The sequence below is a fragment of the Scyliorhinus torazame genome, chromosome 6 (assembly GCF_047496885.1).
Source record: "Scyliorhinus torazame isolate Kashiwa2021f chromosome 6, sScyTor2.1, whole genome shotgun sequence".
In the NCBI taxonomy this organism is placed as follows: Eukaryota; Metazoa; Chordata; class Chondrichthyes; order Carcharhiniformes; family Scyliorhinidae; genus Scyliorhinus; species Scyliorhinus torazame.
This window is the reverse complement of record NC_092712.1, coordinates 146,871,344-146,887,984: the sequence shown is the minus strand read 5'-3', so window position 1 is coordinate 146,887,984 and position 16,641 is coordinate 146,871,344. Positions and strand designations below refer to the sequence as shown.

The window sequence follows — 16,641 nt, the reverse complement described above, 5'->3', positions numbered from 1 at the left end:
CTTGGAAAAGAATTGGATGAGAGGAGATATGCTGTCAAAGCTTTTGGTCTTGCACTCAGCAGGACCAATGCAAGAATACCAAATTATCGACAGCATGTCTCTTTTTTAAGCAATACTCAAGTTCTGTGCTAACAAGTGACTAATTGAGAAGAGATTTGCTGGAGGTATTCAATATCATGAGGTGTTTGGACAGCGCAGGTGGGGAAACATTGTCCCCACTTGTGGAATGATCCAGAATGAGAGGAAACAGATTTTGGTAATTGGCAAAAGAAGTAATGGTGACATGAGGAAAATCATTTTTCATGCAGCAGGTGGTTAGGATCCAGAATGCATTGTCTGAGCGTGTGGTGGAGGAATATTCTATTGAGGCTTTCAAAAGGGAATTGGATTGTTATCTGAAAAAGATGAGTGTGTAATCTTACAGAGAGAAGGTGGGGTAATGGTACTCGGTGAATTGTTCAGTCATTGACAGCCAGTGCAGACATGTTGGGACGAATGTCCTCTTTCTGTGCTGCTAAAACTGCCTGCATTTGTCGCTTAGCCCTAATTGTCCTTGAACTAGGCCATTTCTGAATCAACATTGCTGTGGGCCTGGAGTCACATGTAGACCACGCCACGTAAAGATGGCAGATTTCCTTCCCTAAAGAACATCAGTGGGATTGGAATCCATGTCCCCACAATTAGCCTGTGTCTCTGGGTTACCCGTGTGAAATTGCCAGTACACCATTATGTCATTGCTGCAGTTCTATTCTCTCCTCTCCTACAAAAAGGAGTAGAAAGACCAATGAGCGAGAGTGGTATGTGCTCTACCAATGGATGGAATGCACTTGTATAGGGTGACTATAAGGGGGCAGCATGGCACTATATCATGATGAAGATGAGTGTCAGCCATGGTGGTTGGCAAATGTGAATGCATAGACAGAGGGATGTGTGCAGCTGCAAGATAAGTTGGTGTGTGTGGTAGTATGTATTGGGGGTCATGTGGGACTGGAAGCCCTAATGTCATTGGCTGACAGATCCCGGGTCCTGGTTGGCCGTTGACCTCATACTCCGCCCTGAAGGCGAAGTATAAGAAGCCGGTGCCTTCCCCCGCATGCCAGTTTACTATCGGGCTGCTGGGGAACAGACACGCTTAATAAAGCCTCATCGACTTCACTCTGTTTGTCTCACGGAGTCTTTGTGCGCCACAGTGTGCGAGGTGATTTACTGGAGCAGGCTTGAGATATCAGATTGAGTAGTTTGGCATGATATGCATACCAGGATGTGAAGCAATGTGTCACTTCACTCACCTTTTCTGCTCTGCTTTTGACATTAAAATACTTCCTGCACTGGATTATGGAGTTTGGCACCAGGCCCCTGCTGCTGACCTCATGGGCAACATCTAATCATGTGTCAACAGCAAATTTCAAACTGCTGTTACTGGGGAACATTGGCCCCACCAATTACCCATCCAAGGTGGCGTTGGTGTAATGATGTGCAGTCTTTGCAACCTCAAGTCAATTGCAAAACCTGTTTGACTATCCATTATTATGGACTGAGAGGTATTAATTTAAACAACCCTGATTCCTCCTCTCATTACACATCTGTAAAGAAAAAGTTGCTTTTGATTTACCACTTTATAAATGGGGCATATTTTCCACGAGGTTCAAATTTGGAGCCTTCCAATCTTCTAAGAATAACTCGCACAGAAAATTCAAGATGCAGTCAAATGAAAGGTTTGGTTTATTTCACACCCAAAAAATATGAAAAAAGGTTTTTTCCAATGCCTATCCTGTTTGAACTCATACAATAAAAGAGGGACAAGGGAAAGAATGGGATGGGATGGTGGGTAGAGGGCAGGACCATGATGAGAAACACATGAGTCCAGAGTCCAAGTATCACTGGTATATTCCTTCAGAGGGTAGCAGGCTGAAACTATTGAAGGGTGGCGAGGACTTCCATGATGGAAGAGAAGACACATATAGGGTTGAATTGGTCCTATAGGTGCAAGTTCCAATGTTTCAGTAGTTCAGTGTGGATGCGGGCTCGGCACTCTACCTTGACAGAGTTCTTTTGCTGCCACATGTGAGCTTCTACATGGTAGACAAAGACAGGCTGTTGCCTGGAATCCTGTCTCTCTTTTGTGGTCAAACAGTGACTGACAATAAGATCCCACAGCTTATTAGCTAAAGAAGTCAGACAGTTCAAGTTTCAGTCATGTGACAGGGTGGTTTCAGTTGATTAACAATGCCTTTGGTTGAAATTCATTGTGTTTTGGAGCAGGTAATGGTTGGCTTCTTAACACCACATTGGAAATTAAGAGCCACATTGAGTAGCCTTTGCCCTTCGCTGGCTGGGCAGACATGTCATCTGTTAAACCATTGTGTTAGCCTGACTGGAATGTTTATATGGTGCAAAAAGTGTTGCATACCAAAAGGTGTGAGGTGTTAGGCTTTGTTCACTTTCAAACTATTCAGAACATTCCAGAAGCCAGCATGTGACCAGCTGCAGCTATTTTATCAGCCCAGCGTTTGTCCATTTTGAAAAACAGAGAAAAATAAAATTATGTTATAAATCAGCCAACTGATGGATCTTTGTCTTTCTTCCTGTCTCCTGTCCGGTACACACGCAAACTCCAAATGCTGCAAATTGCATAGTTGGAGTGTCCCTTTAAATACTGGAGTTGAAGCCATGTTATGCCAGACATTATCACACCCAATGATAATATTTATCTGGGAAATACAGAAGTAAATTGTTTATGACATGGCTAGTAGATTGAGTTACAATTCACCCATCATTAAAAGCAGGAGGTTTGAAGCAGTGAAGCAGTTGGGACTGAGAAGGTTCTGGGAGAAGATCAAGTATAGGGCTGCCAGTCCAAGAGTCATCTACCATCTTCAAGCTTCACACATTCACATGCACCACTCGTCTGTCAGGCCTCCAAGAATCTGGCACCTTTTAAAACTTGCAGAGAAAGATTCTTCCGTTTGAGAGATTTGCTTCGATTTTAGATGTGAGTCATGCTCCAGGCTTTGCAGTGACAGTTTAGACAAGCTGAAGCACTGGTGGACTCATTGGTGCAATCAATTAATAAGAGGATGATGACCCTATCCTTCTAGCAGTGTATACAGTAATCAGGAGTTTCAGGGGCCTCATATTTATCTGCTCTGTTGCTTCATGCTATCTCATCTCTGTCTTCGGCAACGTTCACTATCATAACAATTTCCTCCATTTTCTGAAGACATCTGAAGGACATTAGAAGCAGACATGAGACATGAAAGACTTAGGATTAAAGGTCATGCTTAGTACTTAGTAGGCTGAGACTGAGTTCTAAGTGAAAAAAATGGAGGAGATCAGCCATAATTGCCAGACCTGATTACTTCTTCCATTGTGCACTCTGTTAGAGTGCAGAAGCTGGACAGTTCCTACCTATGAATGTATTAAGAGATACAAGATTCAATTTTAAACTCAGGGCAGGAATCAGACAGACTAACTGTACTGACTTCGGAAGCAGGAGCTATGGGGAATTTAAACTCACAGCTAGGCTATGGTCAGTTTCCATCAGAAAACAACAGCAAGCATTGAAGGTGTCCATTGGCTGTTTTCCCCTTTGAGGTGACTAAACCTGAAGATCACCACACCTCAGGCGAGGGGCAAGGTTGAGAAGCCGGGCCTTTCATGAATAACCTCAGCTGCCACAGGAATTAAACCCACACTGATGGCCTTGCTCTGCATCACAAACCAGCTGTCCAGCCAACTGAGCTAAACTGGCTCCCTAACTGACCAGTGAGCAAGTGGACAAGAGAGAAATGTTCAGGGTGAAGACACAGCTGCCTGCAGCCAAAGGGTTTGTCCCCAGCTTTGCAGTAATTAATATGGAGGGTCATCTGTGATTGTAGATCTGGCAGATAAAATAGCTGGGGCAATGGAGACCTAAACTTCCCTTGCGTGTTTAAAGAAGCAAAAAATTAAAATGACTTCCCTCTTTCCCCTGTCACCGAGCATGCAGAGTTAAAATTGCCCACTGAATGATTCATAGAACATAGAACATAGAACGATACAGCGCAGTACAGACCCTTCGGCCCACGATGTTGCACCGAAACAAAAGCCATCTAACCTACACTATGCCATTATCATCCATATGCTTATCCAATAAACTTTTAAATGCCCTCAATGTTGGCGAGTTCACTACTGTAGCAGGTAGGGCATTCCACGGCCTCACCACTCTTTGCGTAAAGAACCTACCTCTGACCTCTGTCCTATATCTATTACCCCTCAGTTTAAAGCTATGTCCCCTCGTGCCAGCCACTTCCATCCGCGGGAGAAGGCTCTCACTGTCCACCCTATCTAACCCCCTGATCATTTTGTATGCCTCTATTAAGTCTCCTCTTAACCTTCTTCTCTCCAACGAAAACAACCTCAAGTCCATCAGCCTTTCCTCATAAGATTTTCCCTCCATACCAGGCAACATCCTGGTAAATCTCCTCTGCACCCACTCCAAAGCCTCCACGTCCTTCCTATAATGCGGTGACCAGAACTGTACGCAATACTCCAAATGCGGCCGTACCAGAGTTTTGTACAGCTGCAACATGACCTCCTGACTCCGGAACTCAATCCCTCTACCAATAAAGGCCAACACTCCATAGGCCTTCTTCACAACCCTATCAACTTGGGTGGCAACTTTCAGGGATCTATGTACACCTAGATCCCTCTGCTCATCCACACTTTCAAGAACTTTACCATTAGCCAAATATTCCGCATTCCTGCTCTTCCTTCCAAAGTGAATCACCTCACACTTCTCTACATTAAACTCCACTTGCCACCTCTCAGCCCAGCTCTGCAGCTTATCTATGTCCCTCTGTAACCGGCTACATCCTTCCGCACTGTCGACAACACCACCGACTTTAGTGTCATCTGCAAATTTACTCACCCACCCTTCTGCGCCTTCCTCTAGGTCATTGATAAAAATGACAAACAGCAACGGCCCCAGAACAGATCCTTGTGGTACGCCACTTGTAACTGAACTCCATTCTGAACATTTCCCATCAACCACCACCCTCTGTCTTCTTTCAGCTAGCCAATTTCTGATCCACATCTCTAAATCACCCTCAATCCCCAGCCTCCGTATTTTCTGCAATAGCCTACCGTGGGGAACCTTATCAAACGCTTTACTGAAATCCATATACACCACATCAACTGCTCTACCCTCGTCTACCTGTTCAGTCACCTTCTCAAAGAACTCAATAAGGTTTGTGAGGCATGACCTACCCTTCACAAAGCCATGCTGACTATCCCTGATCATATTATTCCTATCTAGATAATTATAAATCTTGTCTCTTATAATCCCCTCCAAGACTTTACCCACTACAGACGTGAGGCTCACCGGTCTATAGTTGCCGGGGTTGTCTCTGCTCCCCTTTTTGAACAAAGGGACCACATTTGCTATCCTCCAGTCCTCTGGCACTATTCCTGTAGCCAATGATGACATAAAAATCAAAGCCAAAGGTCCAGCAATCTCTTCATTGAAGATGAATAAATAAGCTACTTGTTCTCTCTTTCCGCACATCAACTTCCGTTTAAAAAAATTTTCATACTGAAATAATCCAGCTCAGATCCAGGACAATGCTACAGAGCATAGCATCCTAATAAAATGTAATTCCAAGTAGGCAACTGGAAGAATTGTGATTTATGACAAAGTATTACAGTTTTAATTAGTTTCACATAATCCTACTCTTTATAGAAGCCCGTTGAGTACATAACTGTGTTGCATGAGTCATGCTAGGCTTTAGTATTGATGTGCTAATGCATGTATAAGTAGGGCTGCAACAATCATTATTGTCATTCTGCTATAATTTAACTACAATCGCTTGCCACTCAGCACAGCAACTTCTCAAAGGTCAGACTCTGAGGTCTGTTCTTTTCAATGTTTTGTGATTACCATTAATCCAGAATACTGCTGCGATTCAGTATTCTTTCAACAATTTCAGTTACAGAAAGTCTGCAATTTACTCAGTTCTGTCCTGAGAACCTACTTTTCTGCCAAAAAGAACAATCAGCCCAAAATGTTCGCTCAACAATATAACATGCACACAGCTTTAAGAAGGTCCATTAAGTTGCATTGTGGCTGCAGCCCTGGTGCATCCAGTTTCTCTGGGTGAAGCCACCTTTACAGGTGGAAGATAGAAAATGCTGGAAAAACTCAGCAGGACTATGGAGAGAGAAACAGAGTGAGAGCTAATTAATTAATCCTGCCAGAACTGCTCAGTCTTTTCAGCATTTTCTGTCTTTATTTTGGATTTTCAGTAAATGCAGTGAGTGTTTTGCTTTTCTTTTATTGCTGGTGGAAACTTGTAATGTTGTAGAATAATCAACCTCTGGTGGCACAGTGGTTAGCACTGCTGCTTCACCGCACCAGAGATCCAGGTTTGATTCCTGCCTTGGGTGACTGTCTGTGTGTAGTTTGCACGTTCTCTCCGTGCCTGTGTGGGTTTGCTCTGAGTGCTTCGGCTTCTTCCCACAAAGTCCCGAAAGATGTGTTTGTTATGTGAATTGGACATGCTAGGCGCCATAGTGTGGCGACTAGGGGATTTTCAAAGTAACTTAATTGCAGTGTAATGTAAGCTTACTTGTGACACTAATAAAGATTATTATTAATATAAAAATTTCCCCTTAGTGTCTGAGGATGGTTAGGTTACAGGGGTAGGACAGGGGAGTGGGTCTAGGTAGAGTGTTCTTTCAGAGGGTCGGTGCAGACTTGATAGACCGAATGACCTCCGTCTGCACTGTAAGGACTCTTTGGATATATATACTCTAAGAATCTATATGCTTGAAGTGTATCAGCTATATAAAAGAAAATCACTCCTGGCAAGCTCAAATACTGTAGAACTCTGTTACATAAAAGTTTAGATATGATTTTGCAAACTGTGCTAGGAGCAATAAGGATACAGGGCATTCCATAATTCCCCCTTGGATAACAGGGTTGGCAACATGTGGAGAGTTCAAAGGTTTTCTGACAATGTTCTGAAGGCCTTGGAGGAGGAGGAGCCTGTTATCTACAGGGTCACAGGTTCAGGAGATAGTGGAAATATAAAGCCACAATCCTCGGTGACAAGTCCAAGATCCTGGATGCATTAAAACAAAACGTTTAATGACTTCTAGATCACAGTCATCCCCTAAGGCCATTTGCAATCTGCTCCACTTAAGGACAACAGCCTTCCACCAACCATTTTGCATCCACAAGGGTAGCACAGTATTGTGGCACCAGGATGGGCACAAAGAAGACAAGCACTGAGGAAGTGTGCAAGGGGATTTGGATTTAGATTTGTTTTATTGTCACGTGCACCGAGGTACAGTGAAAAGTATGGTTCTGTGTACAGCCCAGATAGATCATTCCATACATGAAAAAAAGCATAGGGCAGCACGGTGGCACAGTGATTAGCACTGCTGCCTCATGGCGCCGAGGTCCCAGGTTCGATCCCTGCTCTGGGTCACTCGCCGTGTTTGCATGGGTTTCACCCCCACAACCCAAAGATGTTCAGGGTAGAGGGATTGGCCACGCTAAACTGCCCCTTAATTGGAAAAAAAATGAATTGGGTACTCTAAATTTATTAAAATAACATAAGGCATACATAAATACACAATGTAAATACATAGACACAGGCATCGGGTGAAGCCAGAAACTGAATTGAAACAGTCATAAAATATTGTGGCTACAATAGCAAGTCGAGGCTGGGAATTCTGATGCGACTAACTCATAATAATAATAATCTTTATTGTCACAAGTGGACATGCATTAAACTGCAATAAAGTTACTGTGAAAAGCCCATAATTGTGACATTCCGGTACCTGCTCGGGGACAGAGGGAGGATTCAGAATGTCCAAATTACCTAACAGCACGTCTTTCGGGACTTGTGGGAGGAAACTGGAGCACCTGGAGGAAACCCACGCAGACACGGGGAAAACGTGCAGAATTCACACAGACAGTGACCCAAGCTGGGAATCGAACCTGGGACTCTGGTGCTGTGAAGCCACAGTGCTAACCACTATGCTACTGTGCTGCTCACAGCTTGAGTCACCTCTTGACTCCCAGAAGCATGTCCACCAACTACAAGACACAAGTCAGGAGTGTGATGAAATACTTCACACTTAACTGGATAAGTGCAGCTCAATCAACACTTAAGAAGCTCAACGCCATCCAGGACAAAGCAGCCTGCTTGATTGGCACCCTGACAACCACTTCCAACGTCCACTCCCTCCACAACTGATGCACAATGGCAACAGTGTGAACCATCTACACGATGCACTGCGGGAACACACAAAGTTCCTTTGACAGCGCCTTCCAAACCCAGTATCTTACCATCTAGGACAAGGGCAGCAGATACATGGGGAACACCACCAACTGTAAGTTCCGCTCCAAGACAAACACCACCCTGACTTGGAAATATAGCACAATTCCTTCACAATCTCTGGGTCAAAATCCTGGAATTTCCTTCCTAAAAGCACAGTGGTTGTACCTACACCACACGACTGCAGCGGTTCAAGAAGGCAGCTCAGCACCACCTTCTCAAGATCAATTAGGGATGGGCAACAAAACTGCTGGCAGAACCAGCGACACCCACATCCCATGAAACAATCACAGTACTATTTGTGACAGTCTGAGGCATGTTTTCTGTATTACAATGGAAACTACATGTCAAAGTGTTTTGAGAGGTATGGTAATTATGAAAGGCACTATATAAACATAAGTTTATTTTATTTGGAATGATTTAACTTATAAATTTGGTGTGGCAATGTTTATTTTGTGGTGGGTTTTAGTTTTACATTATGATCAAGTGGACGCTGTGATGGTCAGCGACAGACGGAAGGTAAGGGATGTGAAACTGTTGGCTGATAAATGTAAAACTGGGGCTGTGGTTACTGGTATCGCATTCAGCCAGGTTCTTCATGGGCAGCATGCCTTCTTTCTTCCTCCTCTTCCTTCTTCTCGTGCATCTGCTGCTAAGCTGATGGCAAGGGCTGTTCCCTCATGATGGTGAACTTGTGCACCGGATCATGCCAAATCTTGACACCCACAAAGCCAGGTAAAGCAGGGCTCCCCCAAAGCTGTCCAGACAGCAGAAATGCTGTTTCAGCATGCCAATGGGCTGCACTATCATATTTGTGTGCACAGTAAGAACACCAGGTTAAAATCCAACAGGTTTGTTTCAAATCACTAGCTTTCGGAGCACTGCTCCTTCCTCAGGTGAATGGAGAGGGAGGTTCCAGAAACATTTATATAGTCAAAGTGAAAGATGCAAGACAATACTTTGAATGCGAGCATTTGCAGGTAATTAAGTCTTTACAGAGCCAGAGAGAGAGGTAACTCCAGGTTAAAGAGGTGTGAATTGTCTCAAACCAGGACAGTTGGTAGGATTTCACAAGGCCAGGCCAGATGGTGGGGGGGTGAATGTAATGCGATATGAATCCAAGGTCCCAGTTGAGGCCGTACTCATGTGTACGGAACTTGGCGATAAGTTTCTGCTCGCCGATTCTGTGTTGTCGCGGTTCCTGAAGGCCGTCTTGGAGACGGCTCACTCGATGATCAGAGGCTGAATGCCCTCGACTGCTGAAGTGTTCCCCGACTGGAAGGGAACATTCCTGCCTGGCGATTGTCGCGCGATGTCTGTTCATCCGTTGTCACAGCATCTGCATGGTCTCGCCAATGTACCACGCTTCACAGGAAGCTCTGTTCAATAATCCCTTGCGGAGTTCATATACCATAAGTGTAGGAGCGGAATCTAATACAATGTAGGGTCAAATCCCTATGGGGGTCGTAACAATGAGAAAAGTGAAAAAACTGGATGGTTGCCTGCCTGCGTTGCTCATGCGTCAACTTAAAAATCACACGGGGAACATAAAATTTCAGTCTGTTAGCCTTTTAATTGCCTTAATGGCTGACTAATTGTTGCCTGGCATACTGCTGACTAAGCAAAGTATTGCGCGATTACGCAATGATATCGGGACGCGTGCATGATGTCATTTTATGCGCTTTTGGGTCGAGCGTCCACCCACTCAACCTTCATAAAAGTCTGGCCATGTGCATTGCTGCCAATGATGCTCATGGACTGTCGTTCAGTCAAATGTTTTCCATGCTTTTCACTAACGAGAACGGGGAGTACGTCCAAGTCCCTGTCAATTAACCGATGTTTACAAATATTTTTCATACTCCAGGCTGGATTGTTATCTTTGGGATGGAATGGTGGTGGAGTGCAACTTTAGATTTCCCTTCTAATCTGCTGTGCCCCATGAAACAACTTCCTGGGTTTGTGGTCACTTCGCATCAAGGACAGGTTCCCAGCAGTGAATAAAACCAGCAGAGTTCTTCCAGCGGAAGCATGTATGTCACTGTTAACAAGGAGAATCGGGGTGTGGTAGAATGGAATTTCCTGTGCAGCAGTCGAAGACTTGGGGCTGGGTTTTATGGTGGCCAATCTGTATCATTGTCACAAGTAGGCTTATATTAACACTGCAATGAGGTTACTGTGAAAAGCCCCTAGTCGCCACACTCCGGTTCGGGTACGCAGTGGGAGAATTCAGAAAGTCCAATTCACCTAACAACTACGTCTTTCAGGTCTTGTCTGAGGAAACCGGAGCACCCGGAGGAAACCCACGCAGACACGGGGAGAACGTGCAGACTCCGCACAGGCAGTGACCCAAAGGGGAATCGAACCCTCTGGCGCAGTGAAGCAACAGTGCTTACCACTGTACTACCGTGAGGAAAAGCTAGCCCAATTAGTTTCACTGTTTAAATTAACTAGATAATCTTTTCTTCAAGTTAAACATTTCATTAGTTGGTGACAGGTATGAGAATGATTAGGGGTGTCCATGATAGGCTATTCTTCTGCTGTTAATACCAAATGAATTGTGTTATGCAAATCCAGCAGGAATGAGATTGGAAGGATTGACCACTGCAGTTGTTGTTCAATATGAGTTCAAAAAATGCAAATCACTCTTTCAGGGGAAAAAAATAAAACATACACCTCAATTTCATTAACTCTCCCTCTTTTAACCGTAACAGCCTGTAACAGCCTCCCCGAACAGGCGCCGGAATGTGGCGACTAGTGGCTTTTCACAGTAACTTCATTGAAGCCTACTTGTGACAATAAGCGACTTTCATTTCATTTCATTCATTTATATTTGACTAAAAATATTTTGATATCATTGTTGCTGTCATTTCATTTCAAATGTACTCTTTCCCCTTTTGAATTTCAGTTAAGCTCAGTAGACTTTTACTTTTACAATCCCTTCTCATTATATTTGATGTCTTTTATCTTTCACAATTATTCTCCTGCTAGCAGTTTGATTTTCAATCTCAATGTGGTTTAATGGAATGAAGGCCATCTCTGCCTTTCGGCTATGAGGATAACACATGAAATGCATTTGGGCAATCTTAATCCAGTCCCTGGAGTGGAATAGCCCAAAGTACAAAACCGCCTACAGTGCTTTTCCAAGTTATTACTAAATTTGCAAATACAATCTGACTGTTCACTAGCTAACGCATTCCTTAGTACAGTAAAACAATTACTGTTACACCATGGTAGAAAATGTGCTTTTTTTGGCAACCTTCTGCCTACCTGGAATTTTCATTGGCAGAAATAATGACCTTTGATGTCTGTGCCAACAGATAAGCTTGTTTTTATCATCCGGAGTGTTATCTCCGGGTTTTCATCTCCTTGTAGTTTAACAAACTTGCATTCATATTGCATCTTTAATACAAAATACTTCCTTAGACAACACAAGGATTGGCAGAAGGAAAATAAACAGTGAGCAAGAAAATGCGAGCTTTGGAAGGTGAGCAAAAGCTTACTGAACAATTTGGCTTTAAAGAAGTTCTTAAACGAGAAGTGAGATTTTAAAGCGGGAGAGGAAGTTCAGGGAGGAAATTCCACTGTAGGATCCGGGATGACTGAAAGCTCCATCATCATTTCTCTCTGTGCATTCATTGGTTTGGATCAAAGTTATACCAACTCACTTTCAGACCATGAAGGGAAACTACCCCAATGGACATAAAGCAGAGACATCAACCTTTCTCCTGCAATTAATGCCCAGAAACAAAGACCAGTTACTGCACCTTTTAATCCACACTGCTACAGTACAGGTAGGAAGATTCAGTATGTACCACCAACAATCACATTGTGATCAAAATGTGTCTTTCAGACCTTTTGAGTTTAACAATGAAAACATTGACAAAGATGAATAATACAGATGTGGTTTACGTCTGAGTGTGTCAGCAGATACAGTGCAGCAGGAGCAGAAAAGGCCAGTGTAGGAGCCAAAGGGCATAGGAGGTGCATGGCAACTGGTATTGCCACAAACAGCTGAACTATCACAGCTCAGTCAGGCACCTTCGTACAGTGGAGCAGCAGTACACAAAGGGGCGCCGATTTATAAGATAGGCTGTGACTGGTGATAGGCAGCTGAATCACAAAGAGCTGCAAGCACAATAGAGTAGTAGCTTCTTACATGGTAAACTATTGAGATGTATGAAGTACAAAGTACATGTTCTAAAAAACCTTACTATATCTTGGTCATGGAGGGGAGCCATTTCATGGAATTATTTGGAACTCCTTCCTTTCAGAATCAGCACCTTCTGTTTCCTGAGCAAAGTCACATGATGCAGCAGAGCTGCTGATGAAATGAATTTCTATCATGCACTCAAATATAACTCCATGTACACCTCATAGGCCACAGATTGATTGTCTGTTATCATTTGTCAAGAACTGATGATGCCCATGACTGCTCATCAGGTTGAAACTTAAAAGCTCCTCGAGCCGTCAAGTGAGATTTCATGAAAGTTAATCCTATAAAATCCATAGAATGACTACCATGCAGAAGGAGCCCATTCAGTCCATCGAGTCTGCACCAACCCTCTAAAAGAGCACCCTACCTAGACTCACTCCTCTGTCCTATTCCCGTAATCCCGTAACCCCACCTAAGCTGCACATCTTTGCACACTAAGGGGCAACTTAGCATGGCCAATCCACCTAACTTGCACATATTTGGACTGCTGGAGGAAACCGGAGCAACCAGAGGAAACGCACGCAGACACGGGGGGAAAGTGGAAACTCCACATTCACCCAAGCTGGAACTGAACACGACCCTGACACTGTGCCGCCCTATCAAGTAGTATTTGCCTGACCAGGGCCACTGGTAATGCCATTGATTTGCTATGTGTTTCTGGTTTATGGTCTGTGTGCTTATCAAAGTGATGTAATTCCTTTCTCCTGTTCTTTTAGGAGTTGACACAGAGCTCACTATCTCTGGCTCAGGCTCCAAAGCTTGCTGTCTTCTTTGTATATATTGGGACAATTTTTGTCTTCCCCCGAAAAGTTTTATGACGCGATATATAAAATCTCACTATATATAAAAGACATTTGAAGGGCAGCATGGTGGTGCAGTGGGTTAGCACTGTGGCCTCACAGCGCTGAGGTCCCAGGTTCGATCCCGGCTCTGGGTCACTGTCCGTGTGGAATTTGTACATTCTCCCCATGTTTGCGTGGGTTTCATCACCACAACCCAAAAATGTGCAAGGTAGGTGGATTGGCCATGCTAAATTGCCTCATAATTGGAAAAAATGAATTGGGTACTCTAAATTTATTTCAAAAAAGACATTTGATATTCTCTGTTGGCATTTTGCCATGTTTGAATAGGCTTGCACGTTTTATGACTTGATACTTAAATAAGTAATGTTGCTTTTCAAAAGCAAAATATTGCGGATGCTGGAAATCTGAAATAAAAGCAGAAAATTCTGAATCAGCTCAGCGGGTCTGACAGTGTCTGTCGAGAGAAAAACAGAGTTAATGGCTGGGATTCTCCGACCCTCCCTATTCTCCGGCGCCATTTTTTCAGCGGCAACAGGGGGCGTCATTCTCCGACCCCCCCGCCGGGTCGGAGAATGGCCGTTGGCCGCCGTGAATCCCGCCCCCGCCCCCGCCGAAGTCTCCGCTCCCGGAGATTGGGCGGGGGCGGGAATCCGGCCGCGCCGGTTGGCGGGACCCCCCGCTGGATTCTCCGGCCCGGACGGGCCGAAGTCCCGCCCAGGAATTGCCTGTCCCGCCGACGTAAATCAAACCTGGTACTTACCGGCGGGACCAGGCGGCGTGGGCGGGCTACGGGGTCCTGGGGGGGGGGCGCGGGGCGATCTGACCCCGGGGGTGCCCCCACGGTGGCCTGGCCCGCGATCGGGGCCCACCGATCCGCAGGCGGGCCTGTGCTGTGGGGGCACTCTTTCCCTTCCGCCTCCGCTACGGCCTCCACCATGGCAGAGGCGGAAGAGACTCTCCCCACTGCGCATGCGCGGGAAACTGACAGCGGCCGCTGACGCTCCCGCGCATGCGCTGGGAAACTGACAGCGGCCGCTGACGCTCCCGCGCATGCGCCGCATTTCCGCGCCAGCTGGCGGGGCGGAAATTCCTCCGGCGTCGGCCTAGCCCCTCAATGTTGGGGCTAGGCCGCCAAAGATGCGGAGCCTTCCGCACCTTTGGGCCGGCGCGATGCCCGTCTGATTGGCGCTGGCTTTGGCGCCAGTCGGCAGACATCCCGCCGTTGGGGGAGAATTTCGCCCAGGATTCCCGCCAGGCTGGTCGGGGACCGTTGACAGCGCCCCCCCCCCCCGGCGATTCTCCGGGCCCCGAAGGGCCGAGCGGCTGTCCAGTATTGGCCAGTCCCGCCGGCGTGAATTACTCACCTCACACACAGCGGGACCTAGCAGGTGAGTGTGCAGGGGCGGTCCTCGGGAGGGTGCGGGGGAATCCGACCCCTGGCCTGGCCCGCGATCGGGGCCTGCCGATCAGCGGGTGGGCTTGTTCCGTGGGGGGACTTCTTTCTTCCGCGCCAGTCCCCTGTAGGGCTCCGCCATATTGCCCGGGGGCCGGCGCAGAGAAGAGAACCCCACACATGCGCAAAAATACGCCGGCCGGTCTGCACATACATGGAATCATGGCAGCCGTTCCACCATGTGCGAGATCATGCCAGGTGTTCCGTGCATGCGCGAACTCGCGCCGGCCCTTCGGCGCCGGCTGGAGAGGCTCCAACCACTCCGGCGTCCACCTAGCCCTGAAAATGTGGAGAATTCCGCACTTTCAGTGGCTGTTGACGCCGGAGTGGTTGGCGCAGGTTTTCACGCCAGCGTGGGGACTTAATCCCCAGAAGGGAGAATCCCGCCCAATGTTTCAAGTCCATTTGACTCTTCAGACCTGAAGAGGGGTAGAAATGTGAAGAATTATATCGTTGGGGGAGGCTGGCGTGGAGTAGGTGGAGCAGAATAGAAGGTCAGGGATAGGTGGGAGCTAAGGTGAGCCTGACAAAGATGTCATGGACACAAGACAAAGGGAGTACTAATGGTAGCATTGAGAAGGGGCTGATAGTGGCCTAATAGTAGAATAGCAAAATGTGTTACGAGGACAACAAAGGTCAGTACTTGGTGAAAGCAGGACTGAAGAAAAAGTGACAGATAGCCTACGGGTTATGGGGGGGGGATTAAAATTCAGGAGCAGGCTTTAACACCTGAACTCTGAGGTGAAGGAAGTTGTTTTTGTTGCTTGCAGATTTACAGACTCTCGGAAGCAGTCAGACCAGGAGTAGGTGTCGCTGAAGTGAAGACAGAAGAGAAGGACCACTTTTGGGTTAATCTCCAAATGACAACACAAAACTCCTGCTCGTAGGAACAATACAGTTGAAGACCAAGAAATCACCAGTGGGTGCCCCCTTGCTGCTGGAAATCTGTTCTAATGTGATCAGAAGATTGAATGAAGGTGACTTGATTTAAAAGGAAATAAATCAAAATCAACATTGACTAGCATTACTTCTTGGGCAATTAATTCACTAAACAACAGAAAATTCCACTGTTAATTCTTAAAATTGTTCTCCTTTGTTCTCCTATTAACACATTCTGCTATTTTACCTTTATGCCACCACCAGCACTTTCTTTAGTTCTTAATGCTACAATCAAAATGCCGTTTGTGACACCTTTGTCAATCTCTCTTTCGCTCTGACCTATTCCTGACCTTCTGTTCTGCTCCATCTCCTCCACCCTCCGCTCCAAATGTACAATCCATCACATTTCTACCCATGATGTGGAGATGCCGCCATTGGACTGGGGTGAGCACAGTAAGAAGTCTTACAACACCAGGTTAAAGCCCAACAGGTTTGTTTCAAAGCACTAGCTTTCGGAGCACTGCTCCTTCCTCAGGTGAATGAAGAGGTGGGTTCCAGAAACACATATATAAACAAAGCCAATGATGAAGGTGATACTTTGAATGCGAGTCTTTGCAGGTAATTAAGTCTTTACAGGTCCAGATGGTGCGACTGGAGAGAGGGATAATCACAGCGTGCAGGCCCTGGTCAAGACCAGGACTGGCAGTGCCAGGTGGCGGGGTTGCCTCAGGTGATAGCTCTGTTTCCATACCCATCCCATGGAGTAGCCCGGGGCCCTTTGGGCACCCTGAGGGAGGAGGAGGTAATGGAGGTGATGAGGCCCATGCCGATGATCCCCACATGGGAATTGCCAGAAAATCGCAGCACACCGCACCACCGCACCCCCCCCCCCACCCTCCTGTCCCTGGTGGGCAGTGGGCAGAACAGGGTGAGACCACGCCACCTGGGATACCCGGGCAGCAGCTGGGC

The 16,641-nt window shown here is 46.1% G+C and overlaps 1 protein-coding gene across 2 annotated transcripts in view; it reads left to right on the top strand.

The window, feature by feature from the left end:
* The window catches only part of LOC140425744 (uncharacterized), a 107,253-nt gene extending 91,484 nt beyond the window's left edge, over nt 1-15,769 (top strand). For both annotated transcript variants that reach the window (XR_011947971.1, XM_072510198.1), the window contains exon 2: nt 15,564-15,769. Coding sequence is in view for 1 of the 2 variants with exons in the window: in XM_072510198.1 (XP_072366299.1) it covers nt 15,564-15,600 (37 nt within the window). In the remaining variant the exon portion in view is untranslated. The remainder of the gene's footprint in view (nt 1-15,563) is intronic.
* The last annotated feature ends 872 nt before the right edge of the window (nt 15,770-16,641 follow it).